The sequence below is a fragment of the Leptinotarsa decemlineata genome, unplaced genomic scaffold (genome assembly GCF_025532065.1).
Source record: "Leptinotarsa decemlineata unplaced genomic scaffold, Ldec_3_MD MMD2_tig00026328_RagTag_RagTag, whole genome shotgun sequence".
In the NCBI taxonomy this organism is placed as follows: domain Eukaryota; kingdom Metazoa; phylum Arthropoda; class Insecta; order Coleoptera; family Chrysomelidae; genus Leptinotarsa; species Leptinotarsa decemlineata.
Window position 1 is genome coordinate 7,925,914 of NW_027412688.1, and position 20,524 is coordinate 7,946,437.

The window sequence follows — 20,524 nt, forward strand, 5'->3', positions numbered from 1 at the left end:
GGTCTTGGGACAAAACTCCAATAATATTAATTTACGTCAGTAGTCTCCCATTATGTTGATGTTCCAGCGGCCCTGGTAACGTTTTTTCATCAATTTAATATCTTGGTGAAAACGCTCACCCTGCTCCTCACTAACATCTCCCAAATTTTCCGGAAAGCAATCAAGATAACTGTTCACGAAGTGGACTTTCGCGCTCATCAAACATCCTACTTTCTTAAAATTCTTCAACATGTTAGCTACAATGGTACGATATTCTGGGTCTTTTGCATTTCCTAAGAATTTTGTAACAACTTGCTTGAATGATACCCATGCTTCTTTCTCATGTATGGTCATTGTGGTTTCAAAGTTTACGTCGAACATTATTTTTTGAATGTCGGGTCCTACAAAGACGCCTTCTGTAGGTTTAGCCTCTGAAAGGTTTGGAAATTTCTGACAGAGACATCCAACCATGAGCCGAATAGCCAATTTTATTCAACACTACTTTTAAGTTTTCATAGGTCTCTTTCATATGTACAGAATGGCCAACAGGTATAGATGCATAAGTGTTACTATTGTGATAATATTGACATCCTCCAGAACTTCTTTAATAGTGATTCGATGATTCTCCATAACAATTTTCCACACTTTCTCAACATTTTCATCGGTTGTTGATGTGTTGGGGCGTTCAGGGCGAGCGTCGTTATTTACATCTTCTTGACCTTCTGTAGAAAGCTTGTACCATTTGTAAACATATTTCTAACTCAGAGCACAATCACAGTATGCCACTGTTGATATTTCGAGTGTTTTGAGCACTTAATTCCACAAAACTTGATGTAAATTCTTTGATCAATTTTTTTCGATACAGAAAATCGCCTACCACGCAAAACACTTCTAATTTTATGGCTATCACCATTAAACTAAACATGCTAAACATCTGAAACTGTGAGCATATGTTCGAGACGATTGTACCAACATAAAAAAAATCGCCAATCGTATGTACGTAGCCGCGAAATTTGAAAATTCATCTCAGTTTTTGAACAGACCAAATAATCCCATTCGCAGCATTGTATGTAGCCACTTCACTGAAATATTGTAATACAATTGAAATTTTCCTATCTTTTTTAAAGAAGAGTAATATTCAAGAAATACTACAGTATTTGAAGCGGAAACAAGTGTCTTTATGTTTTTCGCTTTTTTTAGCGAAACTAATCGGAACTCGCTGCTTGTTCCCCCTATCAGAAAATTAACAAACATTTTGACCATTGTATCTGATTAGGTACTCCCAATATCCCACTGACGATAAGTCGTACTGAATAAAAAAAGATCCCACACACCAAAACTAGTGCAGCGCCTTTCAATGTGCATTTCGCTAACCGAGTTATTATAATCAGGAGATGAGTAAATTATTTCCTTACAGCATTATATGATCATCTGGCCTTCACTTCAGTAAAGAGGGCCAGTGAATGAATTTCTAGTATGTATTAATTATTCTGTTAGTTTATTACTATGTCTTACTTTCTCAATTGTTTTGTCAGTGATCATTAGTTATTGATAATTACTATTTGCGTTGTTGATGCTTGTGATAACTAAGTAAAAAAAAACCTAGGGCCGTTCAAAATATGACTTTTATTACTGTTCATTGAACACCTAGATGGCAAGAATATTTGAAGACTTTTGGCAAAATCTTCCAGGATTGGCTCTCTCCAAGGCGTTCATTCTGATGATGAACACTGGGTTGTCGAAAGAAGTACAAACGCACACGGAACTATCAGCAGAAGCCAATCGCACATCTGTGGTTTCGATTGAAAGATATTCACAAGTAATCGGATCAAAACCTGTCATTGGCATCGCTTTAGGCTCTGCCAAACAAACGATGAACACCTGGATTGGTCCACTCAAGGCGTTCATTCACCCTTGAAACCAAAAAGTTGTTGGACTACAGTAGGGATGAACTACGATGTCTACCAGGCCTCCTTAGAGGTCACTGTCGTCTGTTGCAAGGTAGTGTGTGTCGCCTCTGTTTGGAAAATGATGCAACAGCAGAGCATAAACTTTGTGCCTGCTGCGCTGCAGACCGAGGCAGGTGTTTAGAGTTTGGTAGGACCACACTTCTATCATCTACTTACCATATTAACTAATCGGCTTCGTCAAAAACTTTCATCCTAACTTAACCTAATCTACTGTTCATGAATTCCATCACATTTTTTATTATGTTTTTTACCACTTTAATTGTAATTACTGTAACTACTGTAACTACTGAAGTTTCGTCCTATATGGACATTCTCAAACTTATACAATAAGTTTATTCCATAAGTTTGAGAATGTCCATATAGGACGAAACTGCAGTAACGTTAGTAACAATTAAAGTGGTAAAAAACATAGAAATTTCCATTTCTCTTTTTATTATGATCTCCTACCACGTAGTAACGGCTACATCCATCAACATTTTTTATTTTCAGTTTGGTAAGAGCGTCGACAAGCATGTGTCTTTACAATTTCAAGTATGACTATCATTCATTTTCTGGCCAATCTTCATAGTCTGTTGATCGGCACTAGTCTGGTCTACACAATTGAATTTGTGGGACGAGTTATTGTGGTTCGCTTAATTTGACTTACATACTATTTATTGCTGTTTTCATGTTGAATTTAAAAAAAATTCGGGCCAATCAATTAGTGCATTTTGTTTCAAATAGAAGAACCATAAACGTTGTCTTCATCTTTTTGAAAATATTGTGTGAATTTTTGTTTCCAATCAATTTATCGACTGAGTCTGAGAGATACCTATTACTTTCAGCCATTTAATGGCTTCACTTTCTAATTTCTTGGATATATTCGATCAATTTCACTTGCTATCGTCCAACCTGGATTAGGAATCACACGTCAAAAGATAAGACCTCGTTAATCCTTAGCTCACACAGGTTTCGACTTCTGAGGGTTGTCGTTCGTAGAGGTGCGACAGCTGATTAACGAAAAAAACAGATTTTTTAACAGATTCAGGTATGGGTGTATACAGGGTGTTACATAAGAACGTTAAAATATTCAAGTGACGTATTCCTGAGATACGGGGTGTTGAAATTGAATTCTTTTGTTCGCTTTTTGAAAATAACTCTTGCAAAAAATAAGTTATTTGCACGAAATTCGGTACCTTGGGTTTTTTTGATGTGGGAAATCATAATTTCGTGCTAATTTTTATGTAACATGTAGAGGGCGCTGCGTACGCTGTCATTATTTATTTCAAATTGACAAAGATACTATTTATCGCAGTGAATTTCAGACTTAACTGAATACAAAATTCTGTCTTTTGGGTTTCCTCAACACCTGCTGTTTTCATGTTGAATTTTTAAAAAATTCGGACCAATCAATTGGCGAATTTTGTTTCAAATAGAAGACCATAAATGTTGTCTTCATCTTTTTGAAGATATTCTGTGAATTTTTGTTGACCAATCAATTTATCGCCTAAGTCTGAGATATCTATTACTTTCAGCCATTTAATGGCTTTACTTTCTAATTTCTTGGATATATTTATATCAAAGAAGTTTTGACATTTGTTAAAGTGAAGTAAATTCCTGAAAATTAAAAACAAATTTTGAAGACACTGTAGAAGATTGATCTCTCATAACTAGAAAACATACTAATTTCTAAATCTTGGCTTGGAAGGAAAAGTACATCAGTTTCTTTTCAACACGTTTTTATAATTGCCCGTTTGCATTATAATATAATTCCGTCACTTGCTTTTCAAAACCATTTTCAAAGTTCATGATAGCCACCACAAAAGGTAACACTAATATGGAGCACACTGTATTTCGGCGGACAACGAAACTTACGAATTTATCTAGAAACTAAGGTAACCAGAATGGCCTGATAGTGAAGAACCGAAAACGTTCAAGGATGTTTATAAATAACTTATTGATACGTTAGACTAACCATTGCTACGAAATATAAAATATTATTTTTAATAAGTTCTTATCGAACTAAAAGTTCTTTCATACCGAATGAGGACGCTCGATGACCTACAACCTTATCTCAGTCATTGTGGATACCCCACTTACAAAACAAATAATGAGCTATTTGAGAATTTCGTCATTAATTTGCTGACATCGTTTCAGAGTAAAATAAGGCGACAATAGAAAATCCAAACGATTATCTTCAACAATTAAACGAAAAAAATAGGTGCGCTATTAAGCATGTGATCTGATGTACATATCATTCTTGATTCTGCTTGATAAAGTTTCACTATGTGTGACGCTCGAAACATAGGTTGATTTTGAAAAAACTCCCAGGAATACATGAATTTGTATCGTGTATCAGACAGATACTTTTTTGTAGGATACAAAAAATGCTAAATTGATGTAAAACTACTACTTTAATAAACCTATATCGTTTCCAAAGTTAATAGTTTAATCGTATTAACAAAGACACTCCAATGTCAGATTTCCACTTGAATAGCTTCTTCCGGCGTCACAATACTGTAATGTGACGTCTGAAGATGCGATTGTATAGCGAAACCCGTGTCGCGATAAACTTTCAAGTGTGTTTTTTGAATACGTTATAATGAGTTTTCATCGTGTATCAGTCAGTTCTATCATATTTTCAAAATTCTATAGCTTATATTGCCATCTGCTTTTGTCCTTTGAATTCAGTTGAGTCTAGCAATGCATGCGTAATTAAGTCTAGCACCAGTAACGAGACAGTACTGTCTGGTATTACATCATGAATACTTTGATTTTAGGCTCTGGTTTCAACTAGTTGCCTTGTAGTGGAAACTACAGAGACAAAGAAAAACTTTTGTGCAGCGGTAGATGTCAAAACTTCACTTTGCAAGCGACCTCTTTGGGGAGTTTCGTCGATCGCCTGGTAATTGTTTTTATGTCGATTCCATGTACGGCGTTTTTGGAAGGGTGCTATATGGGAGTTAACATACTGCGTTATCATATAAAAACCTAATTTTGCTGAAAAATCTAGGTATTGCAATCAACAACGACTATTTTTTTGGTACCTTGGGAGCTGTCTGACTTGTCCATTTAGTCCAAGTCTCCAGAAAACACTGCAGCCTCTTGGGCTTATGGCGTTTATTCTCCCATTTTCTCATGACACCCATTCCATCAGTCTCGTTTCCTGTACTAATTTGTACAGGTTCCGTCTTGGATGTTTGTCATAGTCTTCTGGACGTAATTTCGTACGTCCATATATTCCTTCCTCCTGTGATTCAGTGCCTCACAGTCGCATAAGACGTGTAGAGCTGTTTCTATCCCTTCGTTACATAATCTGCAGCTGAGGTCTCCGTTGTATAGCCCCATTTTATTCAGGTGTCCTCTAAGCGGACAATGACTGTAATTATTCTGAGCTTAATTATTCTAATTCTGAGCCTATATTGAAGTAGTTCCCGGTTCTTTTCTCGGACGGTTCCCCAATGAAGGTTCTACTGTGTTTGTTGCCGGGTACTTTTGTCCAGTACTCTGTGTGCTTCTTATTGGTCCATGTCCTAATCTGGTTTCGTATTTTGGTACCCCCAGAGCTGGTTCAGAACCTATATATGAAGTTGATGATCCGCGTCTAGCGCATTCATCAGCTTTATCATAACCTGTGATTCCTGAATGCCCTGGCACTACAAACTGTGACTATAGAAATACCAGTTGCTTGACACTTCTATAATAGAAACCGTAGTGACTTACCTACCTGAAACTCTCCAAAAATGTTTACTGGAAACAGCACCCGAAGGACTACCTTTAGCTAAATATTGTTAGGGATGCTGTTTACAGAGAGAATATTTTTGTGTAGCAAATGCATTGATGGACACTGGCCTAATCAATATGCGTCCATATTTTAAGTAAATGATAATAGAAAAAAGAATCTCCGTATTTTTCCCAAAAATCGCTATTGGGTATTCGCGTTGAAAATGAGCAATGCGGAAGGGGCATATGCATATAGGGAAGATCAGGTTTTTGGGCAAGGAACACTTGAGCGTGTTCTACATTTTTAGTGATTGAATAATCTCAAACAGTAGCATTTTGAACATATAGACTTTAAACTCAAGTACAGTCCTTACAGATCTATAACTCCCACTGACAGTATTTTAAAATTTTGAGGGCACTAGTAAAGTATAGGTAGTTTAACGATTACTAGATAGCGAGTATGTTCGCTTCCTAAGTCTTTTTCTTCAACCAAATTTGTGCTAAGGAAATTGACAAGGAAAATTAAAGAAAAGGATTTGGAAAAGCTAAATACATTTATTTAAATTAATGAATCGAAGAGGTTTTGTATTAAAGTGTAAACTATTTTAAAATTCTTGCAAAGCGCTTTCGACTTTCGTCATCATCAGTGCTCACCTGAAAGTAAGTGATCTAGTTGAAAAGGGAATTTAGTGAAATTGAAGTTGTAAAATTTTTTTAAGGTTAAGAAATTTGGAAAAATTGTTTGAGATTACTTACTTGTCAGGCAACAGGAAGTATCAAGATAAGTGAATTGTACATTGTAATATTTAAATTATATGAAACAAAATAGGCTTTTAGCCAAGAAAATACATTTTTGGATTGAGGCCATGTGGTTCAGTCAAAGTATCTTATGAAGAAGGACAACTTGAGACAGAATGTGTCAAGTGTCATGTTAAAATAATGGTACCAACTTGAGGAGTGATCCATTATGGGTTTGACTGAATATGTAGAAGAAAAATATTGAATAAATTATATTAATAAACTGTGATTAATTAATAATTCATAATCCTCTTATGAAGGGGAAGGAAATCTCTGTTTAAGTTTACTTGAGTATTTAAACAATGATCATTGTTGGAAAGTTCTTTAGAAATCTCCAACTCTTCAAACAAGTCAAGTCTAAGGAAATTTTTATTATCTATTTTATGTAATATTTTGGAATTTCTATTGGGACTAAAGTTGTGATTATGAAATTTCATGTGATGGCCAAAAGCAGATTTATCAGGTTTTTTTATATGTTCATTAATACGAGTGAAAAGAGGTCTACAGGTTCTACCAATGTAAGATGCCGAACAATCAGAACAGTTAAGCTTGTAGACTCCACTTCTGTTCAATTTGTTGATTTTGTCTTTAGAATTTACTAAAAAGTTACTTAAGTTGTTTTGAGATTTAAAGGAAATTTTTGTATCAGGTATGGTATTTTCTATAAATTTGGAAATAACAGTACACATGTTTTGATCAAAATAAGGTAAGGAAAAATATCTCACAGAAGGTGAATTAACTAAGGTGGTGGAGTTAAAGGCCAATCATCTATCTGATCTGAGTTTAAATTTACTAATTAATTTGTGAATAATGGATGGTTGATAACCATTGTTGACAGCAATCTGTTTCAAAGTATTTAATTTTAAATTGAAATTGGAGGGAGATAAGGGAATGTTCAACAATCTGTTAACATAACAATTGAAGGAAGCCATTTTATGTTGCATGGGATGAAATGAATTGAAAGGAATGACATGATCAGTCTGGGTTGGTTTTTCTGTAAATGGAAAAATCTAGTTTGTTGTTAGTTTTTTTTATAGTAAGTTCTAAAAAGTTTAATTTATTGTCTTGTTCTATTTCAAGTGTAAATTTGATTTTTGGATGTAAGTTATTTAAGGAGTCAAGGATATCATGTGCTACATTAGAGTTGCCATCTATGAAAACCAAGCAGTCATCAACATATCTGTGCCAACTGAGAATCTTATCAATTTTATTAATTATGCATGAATTTTCTTAATTTTCCATGAAAATGTCAGCCAGGAAAGGTGAAAGAGGGTTACCCATTGCTAGGCCTTCAGGTTGACTGTAAAATTTATTGTTAAAGACAAAAAAATCTTGGGAAATGCAAAATTTAAGTAAAGTTAATATATCTATTTTGGTGGATAAATCTGCTTTTGGCCATCACATAAAATTTCACAATCACAACTTTAGTCCCAATAGAAATTCCATAATATTACATAAAATAGATAATGAAAATTTCCTTAGACTTGACTTGTTTGAAGAGTTGGAGATTTCTAAAGAACTTTCCAACAATGATCATTGTTTGAATACTCAAGTAAACTTAAACAGAGATTTCCTTTCCCTTCATAAGAGGATTATGAATTATTAATTAATCACAGTTTATTAATATAATTTATTCAATATTTTTCCTCTACATATTCAATCAAACCCATAATGGATCACTCCTCAAGTTGGTACCATTATTTTAACATGACACTTGACACATTCTGTCTCAAGTTGTCCTTCTTCATAAGATACATTTACTGAACCACATGGCCTCAATCCAAAAATGTATTTTCTTGGCTATTAGCCTATTTTGTTTTATATAATTCAAATATTACAATGTACAATTCACTTATCTTGATACTTCCTGTTGCCTGACAAGTAAGTAATCTCAAACATTTCCAAATTTCTTAACCTTAAAAAATTTTACAACTTCAATTTCACTAAATTCCCTTTTCAACTGATGATGACGAAAGTCGAAAGCGCTTTGTAAGAATTTTAAAATATTATACACTTTAATACAAAACCTCTTCGATTCATTAACAAGGGAAATTATCCATGAAGCTTACGATAACTCAAGCGCGATACTGACCACCACTCACTTTCTCTCTTCCTATGTCATTTCAGTGAAATAAATTCCAAATGATTTTGAAATGCCTCAATGTGCGGTAGTTGGTTGTAACAGTACGCATAGAAAGACTAAAGGTGGCTCCATTCGCTACCACAGATTTCCCGGCGATTCGAAAACACGCAGTAGCTGGCTCAAAGCCTGTGGAAAACAATTGCACAATTGTTCGACCGCTCGCATTTGTTCGCGTCATTTCACCGACGAAAGTTACGAACGAGACGTGCAACACGAGATACTAGGTTTGCCTACTAGGTGTCGCTTGAAGAAAGGAGCGATTCCCGAGAAGAACCTACCGACGGACTTCTTGAAGGAAGAAGAGGTTCAGGAGAGCGCTTACGATATCTTACTGGCTGTCGGATTGGTGCCTACGGTGCAGCCAACTGAGAAAACGTCAGGTGGACTTCCCGAAGAGTAAGTATATGTGATCTGTGTAATTGATGACCTGTTTATTCTGTGGAAATTCATGATCATTTTAATGAAATGTGTGAAAAACACTTTTGTCTCATTTTCACTAGTTATTTCATCTTTACTACCGGTTTCGGATTTTTCCCTATCATCACTAGTTGAAATTAGATAAAAGTGCTTTTCATTCATTCCATTAAAGTGAGCATATATGCGTTGAAAATTTTGAGAGTATGCTATTGTGAATGATTTTGTCATCATGTTTTTGAGGTATTTTGATATCGCACAAAAATAAGTCATATTCAATCAATATTTTCTTTTAATTTCATATAATGAAAATTTATTGTTAGAAAAATTATCAGCGATATTGTGAGGTTTAGGAACATGAATATGAAATGATTTTTGCCTCTGGTATCACCAGTTTCCTGCTTGAATTGAAAGATGAAGGAAAAGTAGAAACCGAATCTCATTTATCGGTCCATTTTGAAGCCTGAATCATCTCTGGGAACCTCATTTGAGTTTTCCGTCGACACCACAGTTAGAAGACAGATCAACTCCAGTGACACCTGCATCAATGTATGGACATTGTGAGGCTTTCAAATAATTATTCAAAACTAAATTATACCTTATGTGTATATTGAGAACAAAAATCTCTTCGGCACCCAACGTGGGGCCAAGATCTTTATGAGCCCGAAATTATTCTAACTAGTATAACCACCATCATCTCTATGAAGTCACGAAATTTTGGAAAATTCTGGTAATATTTACCTCTATAAAGTCAACAAACCTTGGAAAATATTGAATTTATGAGATTCGAGGCAGAGAATATCATGATGAACATTGTTTTACTTCAGTGTTCAAGAGAACAGACCCATTGGCATTCAGCTAACTGAGAGATTCAGTTGCTTTTGGGAAAACAGTAATGTTCAATCAAACTGAAGGTTTGGAGATATCATTATAGAAAGCCTGATGGTTTTTGATACTCATTCACGCGTTTTGGGCATCACACAAGTCAAATCCTTGGATGAGGTATTCACTGTTATTGAAGAAGATCCCATGAACTAACTTATTCTTATATAGCCCCAGAAGTATAGTATTGCATTTCACAACAGTTTTTATGTCGGCCTTCCGCTGGAAGAGTTTCAATTTGGTGACAACTAATCACCCCATTCGGTACTTAAACAAGGCTAGTCCTTTCTTCTTTATGACTATGTCCCTTTCAAGACTTACAATTTTAATCCAGAATTGTTTCATTATTTAGATACTCAAGCCACTATTTCAGTTTTTGCATATAATAAGTGATTTTTTTGCTGGTATCTTTTTGACAACACCGTTTTTGACAGATCACGCGTGAATCGTGTCTTGTGTGATTATCAAACTTGTTCAGTTTGGTCTATAATTCAACCATGAATCGACTTACGAATGAACAACGCTTGCAAATTATTGAATTTTATCATCAAAATTCATGCTCGATGAAAAAAATGCATCGTGCACTTCTTCCAACTTATGGACAGTTTCGTCAGCCTACTGAGGGAGCTATTCGGAAGTTTGTGACTGAATTTCGAACCCAGTTTACATTATTGGACATTAAACCACCAACACGCATACGTAGAGTGAGGACCGAAAAAAAATTGCGGCTGTATCCGCCAGTGTTCGTGATGACCGTGAAATGTCGATTCGCTGCCGTTCGCAACAATTGGGCCTGTGTTACTCCACTACGTGGAAAATTTTGCCAAAGAATTTGGGTGTAAAACCTCATAACATACAGCTGGTGCAAGAATTGTAGCCACACGACCTTCCACAACGTCTAATATTTGATGAATGGGCCCTGGCAAAGTTGAAGGAAGATACACATTTTTATCGAAAAATAGTGTTCAGCCACGAGGCTCATTTCTGGTTGAATGGATATGTTAACAAGCAAAACTGCCGCATCTGGAGTGAAGACCAGCCGTAAGCATTGCAAGAGCTACCGATGCATCTCAAAAAAGTCACTGTTTGGTGTAGATTATGGGTCGGTGGCATTATTGGGCCGTACTTCTTCAAATATGACGATGACCGGAACGTTACTGTGAATGGCGAGCGATACGTGTGATGATTGACTTTTTGTTGCCCAAAATGGAAGAAATGGACTTGCCTGACATGTGGTTTCAACAAGACGGTGCCACATGCCACACGGCACGCGAAACAATGGCCCAATTAAGAGCCGCCTTCGGTGAACAGTTTATCTCATGTTTGTGGCCGTCAATTGGCTGATTAGATCGTGTGATTTAACGCCTTTGGATTATTTCTTGTGGGGTCATGTTGAGGCTCATGTCTACAGGGATGAAGTAGCAACGACTGACGCTCTGGAAGCCACTATTGAAGCATTTATACGTGAAGTACCGGTCGATGTGTTAGAAAGACTGTGCCAAAATTTGACCTTGCGCCGCGGACAACATTTGCATGGAATAATCTTCAAACAGCTAATCATATTGATCGTTCTATCGATTCCAATGAAGATTTCATTAATTTTTTTCAATTATTTTGTGCTGTTTTGAAAATCAAATCCTATACCTCTAAAAAAATCATTCGATATTTCATTCACATGAATGTTTCTTCGACACTTTGCAAATTTTACGTGAAATCGATGTTTTTTCACACATATTTTGAGGCATTGTTGAATTCTACTCATTTCAATTATCAAAATTTAAAAAATTAACTATGAATTTTCAATAAAATTGTTCTTTACTAAAAAGTTTGTATACTACATCCATGTTAGGAATCACACGATGAAAGGTAAGACCTTGTTAGTTTTCAATTCGCACAAGTTTTGACTTCCGAGGGTTGTCGTTCGTAGGGGTGCGATAGCTGATTAACGAAAAAAAAATTTTTGTGTTTATGCAGATTCCTGAATATTGAATGTTTCATGGTTCAAATTGAGAATAATAGATCTGCAATCATCAATTACATTTATTCATTCAATTCCACAACATATTGTTGTGGAATTGGCCACGGTGGTAGTGCGCCTGACTCACGATCGGAAGACCGTGGGTTCGATTCCTGTCTCGACCAGATATTTTCCTCGAGAGAATTTATCTGGTTGAAGCTGGGATGATTCTGCCACCGTGTTAGGAATCACACGTTAAAAGGTAAGACCTCGTTAGTCCTTAGCTCGCACAAGTTTCTCAATTTCTGAGAGTTGTCGTTCGTATGGGGGCGACAGCTGATTACGGAAAAACAAATTTTAAACAGAACCGACAGACAGACAGATACGATGTCTGTTGAGAAAATAAGGTGATAAATCATGGGTATATGACAAAATTTCGGCTTTCACGGCCGAAATTTTCAGTGTCACTATAGTGACATAAATGTAATGAATAAAATTTAAATGACATTATAATATTGTAATTATGATACAGATTTGTGATTGACATTCAGCTAATAACCCTCTGTGGTTGAAGCTAAATAAATATAAAAAAAAATGTACATATTCCATTGAGAAGCGGGAAAATACGAGTTTATTGAAAATAACGATGCCAATGCAAAGTAGGTATCCTTTTGAGGCTGTTGCTGCCTACAGACACTAGTCCGTAGCTAAATGAAACTATTTGTTTTACACCGATGATTCGTTTCGGGATTTCCGTTCTTTCTTAGAAAAACTAATACATTTTTTTTGGACTTCTTAGCAAACATCATACAGAGAGAACGTTCGACAGGAAAACGGAATAAAAACATGCAGAATCCTCCCTGGGCGACAAAAGATAACATTTGCGCTTTTTCGATAATAAGAAGCGCTGTTTCATTAGTTTGGAAGGTGTAACCTGAGTTCGAAGAATATTATCACGTTAAATGCAAACAATTCGTCCAATCGTATCTCACTATTCTTGAAACTACGCTTGTAATCATTTCAAATTCAATACAGAATATTCCGCCGGGATTGATGAGGTTATGAACTAACCCAACCCTGGTGATTCACCATGCAAGGGATGCAATCAGACTGCTCGGACGGTACAGTCATTTCATAATATCCCATTTCCTCCCCTTTTCATTAATTCATCATCAACATCATGCAAACGAACGATCTTCATTCCCTTTACGCTCGCGAGTTACCAGCTCTCATTGCAATTAATATTTCATGGATCAATTTAAATTCATCAAGGGTGAATAGTCTCTGTTATAATATTCAATACATTTCAAAATTGTAAAATTTTCAGTATGATGGCTTCAATTGACATACATTAAAAGTTTTTGAAATCATCGTTTTTCTGAATTGAAAACCGTCGTTCGTTATGTTTCTCAACGTTTCGCTACGAAAAAAGGACCTCACACACAGTACATGACTTTCTGGATACCCGTCAAATTTTCTAAAACTCTGAAAAAGTTACATGTGAACAGCCTATCTGATATTTCTGGCCGAACATATTCGAACACACTAACGTCAATATCTCTATAAATATTTATTATTCTCTGCCGTATAACCAATATTGAAGTAGGTTCATTTTCGTATACCTTTCGCTTCGAATAACCCCATAAAAAAAGTCCAAACGTGTCAAATCTGGCGAGCGGTCTGGCCATTCTGTAGAACCTCGACGGCCAATCCAACGACCGAGAAAAGTAGTAGTGATAGTAAATAGTATCTGGAGTAATGTGGTGGTGCTCCATCTTGTTGGAATACAATATCCATATCGAATTCATTAGGATTCGCTTCGACGATTTCAGTGATGAGAGGGTCAACAGTAGTTTCCAGCATATTCAAATACAGTTCTCCTGTTAACTTTTGATCCATAAATAGAGGTCCTACAATATGGTTTTCCAAGATTCCTGCCCAAACGTTAATTTTTTCTGGATATTAGGTTTGTGTTTCCCGGAAAACGGGAGGATCGGTGTCACCTTATTTTTTTAACAAACAGCATATTTGTATTGAAGAGGTTATATTTTTAGGAGTGATTAATTTTTTTGGGAAAGAAAGTTTTTGGCTTTCTCCATCTGATACCAGTATACCAGTGAGGGTGACAGTGTTCTATGTGAGTACAATTTATTACCATTCATTCAAAATAGAACTCATGTGAATGATATCTGATTTTTATACCACAACAAATGTTTGAAATACAAACTGAGTAGAGAAAAGTATCTTCTGTATAATTCAGTGTTCATATAGAAGTATTTGTTTTGAAAGAATTATTTTCTTTCGTGTAATTCAATGTTTATATGAAAGTAGCTGTTTCAGGAGAACTTTCTTTCAGTTTGTGTCTGAAAGTTACTTCTTTGCATGATCTACACACTCATGTATAGAGTTTCAGATTGATTACTTCCTTCCTCTCTTTGGAAGATTCTCTCATCCCTTTTTTTTGTATCAGATGGAGTAGTAGAAAGCCAAAAACTTTCTTTCCCAAAAAAAGCATATTTGTATTTTCTTTATTTGAATATATTATTAGGACATTGACACTTTTGTTTAGATCAACTCAAAAACACGAAGCATGGACATTGGTGGTCTTAGAACTAAGTCACAGAAATATTTTACTATTTTCATGACTGAAGAACCACTGAGGTTCCTGAGGTCACCGAATATAAATTTGACGTCAGATAACTTATAACCCTGACCCATAATTCATGGGTCAGAGGTTTACGAAAATGGGTAAATATTTGAGTGTTCCTGAAAAACGGTTTGAACTTGAATATGTGGGTTTTTTTAGAGTACCGATTACGAATCTGGGATCATTCTCGATATGACGATCCATAGTAGGTTTCATAGAGAACCGAATATAGGCTGATCGCACTGTTTTGATTGTGAAAGCTCCAACATTGAGCTGCTTTTAAAAAAAATCTGTTTTTTCGTTAATCAGCTGTCGCCCCCATACGAACGACAACTCTCAGAAGTTGATAAACTTGTGCGAGCTAAGGACTAACGAGGTCTTACTTTTTAACGTGTGAATCCTAACACGCTGTTGTTTAAACCTTTGAACCTTTTGTTCTACTCATCAAAATATAACTTTTTCCAGAAAAAATGTAAAGAGTTTCAGATTATTTGACAGGTAGCCAAAAAATTACGTGTGCGTGTAACTGTGGTTCTTGAGTATTTATTTCAATTGTCAAATCATAGCAGGTAAACTTTTCAATAAAATTGAAAATTTTATTCATTTACTCATAAACGCATAGTTGGCAGTAAATCGCTATTGGTTATTATGGTTATTATTGTCACTATTTCAAAGATGAAATTAAATTGTAAATGCATAAGGGATAAATGTGTGCAATGTAGTTTGTCCCTAAATTATCATAAACTTATAATAAATATGTTGTGAATTGTCTTCTATATGGTATTACTAAAATAGATAGCGGCTAGACTATTAAAAAATTTCCTTGGCCAAATAAACCTAGCTTCTTAACGAAGCCGACAAGTGTGCATGGTGAGTGGTCTTTCAGGCCAGATGGTAAGAGTACGGCTCTGCCAAACACTGAAAACCTCATTCGGTCCCCAGCGGGGCAGGCATAAAGTATGTGTTCCGCTATTTCATCATTTTCCAAACAGGGGCGACACATACTGTCTTCAGACAGTCCGAGTCTCTGCATATCATGATTCAAATAACAGTGACCTGTGAGAAGACCTGTTAAACTTCGTAGTTCATCCCTACTATAGTCCAACAATTGTTTGGTATCAACCTTCGAAGGGTGAATATACGTCTTGAAGGAAGCCAATCCTGGAAGATTGTGCCAAAAGTCCATAAATCTTCTTGCCATCCAGGTGTTCAATCTTTGTTTGGCAAAGCCTGAAGCGATCCCAATGACAGGTTCTGGTCCAATGACGCCACTTGCATCACCCTTCTTTGCGGGGAAGTCAGCAGCCTCATTGTCTTCCAGGCCACGTATGGTCAGGAATCTAGACCAGAGACAATCTGTTAAGTCTTTCCTATCGAAGAGAGTCATTTTTGTCAATTTGCTACTAATTCAGACGTTGCTCGGTGGGGTCCAAAAGCTTCCAATGCCGCTTGACCGCCCGAGAATATTTTTATTGACTTGTGTATCAGGTTGGATTCTTCCAATCTCTCCGCACACAATTCAATAGCCTAAATTTCCGCTTGAAATACAGTCGCATAGGTTCCTAGGCAGGTTAATATCTCAATCCTGGGTCCGCGACTGAAAAGACCTGCACTAGAACCTGATGGTGTTATTGATTCATCTGTGAACAAACAAATATCTGCTCTTAATATTTCCTCCTCATTCGCGTATACCGGGTATAATGAAACTTGATGAGAGGTATTTAATGAGCCTAGGAATATTGTCAATGGATTCGCCAAGTACTTCAGAAGGGTATACTTAGTTTCGGACGAGAATATACTCCGTGAAAATTCTCATGATTCTGATTTAGATACATTAAACATCCCTACCTTCTCTAAAATCGATATTACTACTGCTTCAAATAAACAAGAATTAAACTCACCGCAAGCGTTGACAATGTTCCTAGTCTTGTGATAATGGACTGTATCGACGTTCGCTCTATACCTCTAATAGGCATATTTAACTTAATTTTATCAACTTGTGCCTTTCCTGAGCAGTGGAAAACGGCTCGAATCTGTCCAATATTGAAAAAGGCGACTCTAGCGATATCACAAACTACAGGGCAATTTCAGTTTTATGTAACTTCTCTAAACTCTTTGAGATATGTGTGCAAAATGTTATGTACTCCCAGATTCAAAAAGTTATATCTCCTTCTCAGAATAGTTTTGTAAAACAAAGATTATGTATGACAAATCTTGCATGTTTAAATCAATATCTTTGTATGTACCTGGAAAAGTAGAAACAAGTCGATGTTGTTTATTTGGACTTTCAAAAAGCCTTCGATGAAATAGGCCATTACGTTCTTCTCAGCAAATTGACAAAATTGGGACTCTCTAAGTAACTGCCTGCTCTAATTGAATCATATATAGTTAACAGAAAACAATTTGTCGAATATGAATCTGTCAAATCGACTCAGTACGTAGTTACGTCTGAGGTACCACAAGGTTCTGATCTTGGACCTCTTTTATTATTTTTTTTTTATTAATGACTTGGCAACCTCTTTGAATATTCCTAACCTACTATTTGCAGACGACCTCAAACTATATTATAAAATCGACTGACTGCCAACGTGTACAACATGAATTAGATGTAATCAAAATTTGGTGTGATAATAATCGTCTACAACTGAATGTATCCAAATGTAAAATAATATCATTAACAACGAAAAAGCGAAGTTTAATGTACGATTATTCAATCAACAAAACTACAATCAACCGCGTACATGAGATGAAAGATCTTGGTATAACATACGACACACATATAAGGAATATGACTGCTGATGCAAATAGAATGCTTGGATTCATTTGCAGAAATAGCAAAAACTTCAAGAGTATTGCCACCTTAAAACTGCTATATTTTGCTTATGCCAGATCTAAGTTAGAGTATGTCTCTGTGTTATGGAATCCAGTTCACGACTATAAAAAAACATCAATTGAGAGCGTGCAAAGGAAGTTCCTAAAATATTTATGTCTAAAATGGTCAATACCCCACGAGAGGCATCGATCATAACATATTGTTGACACGATTTGATATGACTTCTTTGGAAAATAGGAGAGTTATCCTTGGTATAAAATTCCTACATAAATTGCTAAACAACAATATTGACAGTACAGTTTTTTACCCAAGATCAATTTCCTAGTACCAAGAAGTGAAGGTCGACACAATCTAAAATTGTATTGTAAAGTATCACGTACAAATATTATGCTACGATCACCATTGAATTTTATGTGCAGTAACTTCAATAAAATCTGTGAACACTGCGATATTCACTTCGACTCTCTAAACGCCTTGGTATCTTGTATCCACAATCACTTTTAATAATACAATAAATAACTTTTGTGTCAGTACTGTTAAATTGCATGATTTGTAACTTTTTGTATTTTACACTTAATTTTTCAGTCCTCTTTTGAAATTCTACTGATACGAATATTTTATATATATACTTTGTTTTAGCATTCACTTTTATACATTTCTGTATTCCATTATTTTTAATATTTATTACATATATACTATGTAATAATAGCATTTCCTGTAACTGGGTACTCCTGTTGGAAATAAACCGCTTTTTTTTCTCCCGGCTGATCCAGTCCTCTCTACTCGGGAACATTACTTTATAAGTATTCAGAAGGAACTGTAGATTAATCTGATATATTCATGTTGCAAATTTAATGCTTATAATTTGATCAAAATATCATGAACATAATTATGGAAACTTAATGTAAATGGAAAACCGCCAAGGTCGAGCAATCACAACAAGCAGGCAGATAAACAATCGCCAAAGAAAAAAATCTAAAGATTAGCAGAATGAAGAGAGATAGAGAGAACAGAAGAAAGTTGCGTCAAAAGAGATCTAAATGAAGTAGTTCTAGGAGTTACTCTCATCCTATCCCCTTATCACACTTCAGCAGGTTCGTTATTGATTTACATTCGTTCATTTTACAGATCGTGGAAGGTTGAATACCCAAAAAACGGCAAAAATATTGACTTTTCCACGAAAAAAATATTGTAACGAATTTGAAGCCGCCCCTGACCCATACACCAGCCGACTTATCGAACAAACAAATGACTTCAGCGCAAAAGAATGGAACCGCCTGTAAAATTCTAGTCGAGTACCAAAATTCCCGAAACGACCTTTACCGATATAAACCCGTCTTCCTGACCCAAAAGGGCAGTTCAGAAAGTGAATCGAGCGACTTAACAGGAAATTGAAAGAGTGGAAATAAAATAATCGTTAGTTGTTAATTAATTAGTTTGTGATTATTGAAATATTGTTAGAAATAAATTTGTTTAAGACAGTTAATTCATTAATTTGCCACAATATTTTTCAAAGAATACGTAGTGTACGCTATATATATTGAATCAATCCGTCCATTGGTGAAAATACGTTCGTTAGTTATTGAGTTTACCGCGTTTAGACACACAGATGCCGCGGAGTACTTTATTTTATATTATGTACTGGTAGGTTCACGTTCATCGTTTCTCAGCGGTATGGGCGCCAGCCTTTTTTAAGCTAGAGACGGCTCTGCATGCGATTTCACTGGAGTTTTAGCATCGTTTTCACTGTTGCTGATACATTGCTAGAAGTTCCTGCTGCAATCTACGCCGCACACGTTCTGCTTTCCCCTTTAACTCCAATTTAAAGGGATCGACCCAGCGGCGTGTCAATTTTATTTTCTATTTTGATTGTTGAAAAACACGATTGGCTTTGTTGACAATATTTTCATTCTTTCCAGTGGATGACAGTCATGATTATTGACTGTACAATATGTACAAGTAGCAAATTAATATGATTGAAATTACACTCACAAGTCTAAAATATTACATTGTAACGGGTATATTTTAGGAGAGATTATTCTTCGGATGGAGAAGTTTTGGTTTTATTCTTCTCCATTTCCATACAAAAAAAAATGTAGGGAACTTTTTCGATGTTTCGGAATGAGACACTTAGCTTATTGCCTTTTCAGCACCAATCTGGATAAAGTTACAAGGTGAAGCTCTCAATTCAATCCTAACATTGCGACTTTATGTCGCTGATGAGTTGAATCTACTTATGTCACGAAACATCGATGTCCGCCATCGAGGATGACAGTGTTCCATTTAAATGAAATTTTCTCTATATAGTATATTCTTTAGAGTACAAACTGAATACAAAAAAGTAACTTGTTGTGTAATTTAATATTCAAAAGAAAGTAGTGTAATTCAATGATTATATAAAAGTAGTTGTTTCCATAGGGCATTTTCTTCCAGATTGTATCTGAAAGTAATTTCTATATTTCCCATATTTTTTGTATGAAATTTGAGAAGTAGAAAGCCAGAACATTTTTTGGTATAAAATATAACATACGGTCTATCTACATTTTAATATTGATTATCAATCAAAAAATCCTGCAAGTAGTGATAATATTTTTCAAAAACGGCAGTTTACACCTTAATTTCAAGTCATTTTTGTTACGTATTTCCTTAGGCAACCTTATAAACAGTAAGATTTACTTATATTTTCATGACTGTACCAGGTGTTTGATTTTTTGATTTGGGATTGGGATGATTATGTGAATTTTTGTTCGATTCAAAAGATGGATTGTTGTTTTTCACATACCTACATGATATCTTCAAAACTATAAATAAATTGTGCGATTATTCTGAACATCACTATTAAGAATTGTTGCTGCAAAATGAAAATTCTGGAAATTTTCTGGTTGATCCGGCCGTTACTTGATGAAGATCCATAGTAATTTCATAAACTACACCTAAACGATTTGATCTCCACAAACTTTATTGAAAATGTATCACAACATGTTTCGCTAAACATTAGATTTTTCAAGTGATTAATACACTAATACTAATAATACATTAATCACTTGAAAAAGCTAATGTTTAGCGAAACATGTTGTGATATATTTTCAATAAAGTTTGTGGAGATCAAATCGTTTAGGTGTAGTTTGTGAAATTCTGGAAATATTTCTTGCTTTCTCATTTCGAATAGCATTTCAATAGCATATTGAATATTCAATAA

At 35.3% G+C, this 20,524-nt stretch overlaps 1 protein-coding gene across 5 annotated transcripts in view; it reads left to right on the forward strand.

The window, feature by feature from the left end:
* LOC111502472 (uncharacterized) overlaps window positions 1-20,524 on the forward strand; it is a 99,029-nt gene that overhangs the window by 42,177 nt on the left and 36,328 nt on the right. For 3 of the 5 annotated variants that reach the window (XM_023156559.2, XM_023156561.2, XM_023156560.2), the window contains exon 2: window positions 8,577-8,988. The exons of the other annotated variants lie outside the window; for them this stretch is intronic. In XM_023156559.2, the coding sequence (XP_023012327.2) occupies window positions 8,603-8,988 (386 nt within the window). In that variant the 5' untranslated portion in view covers window positions 8,577-8,602. The remainder of the gene's footprint in view (window positions 1-8,576; window positions 8,989-20,524) is intronic. 5 annotated transcript variants of the gene reach the window in all.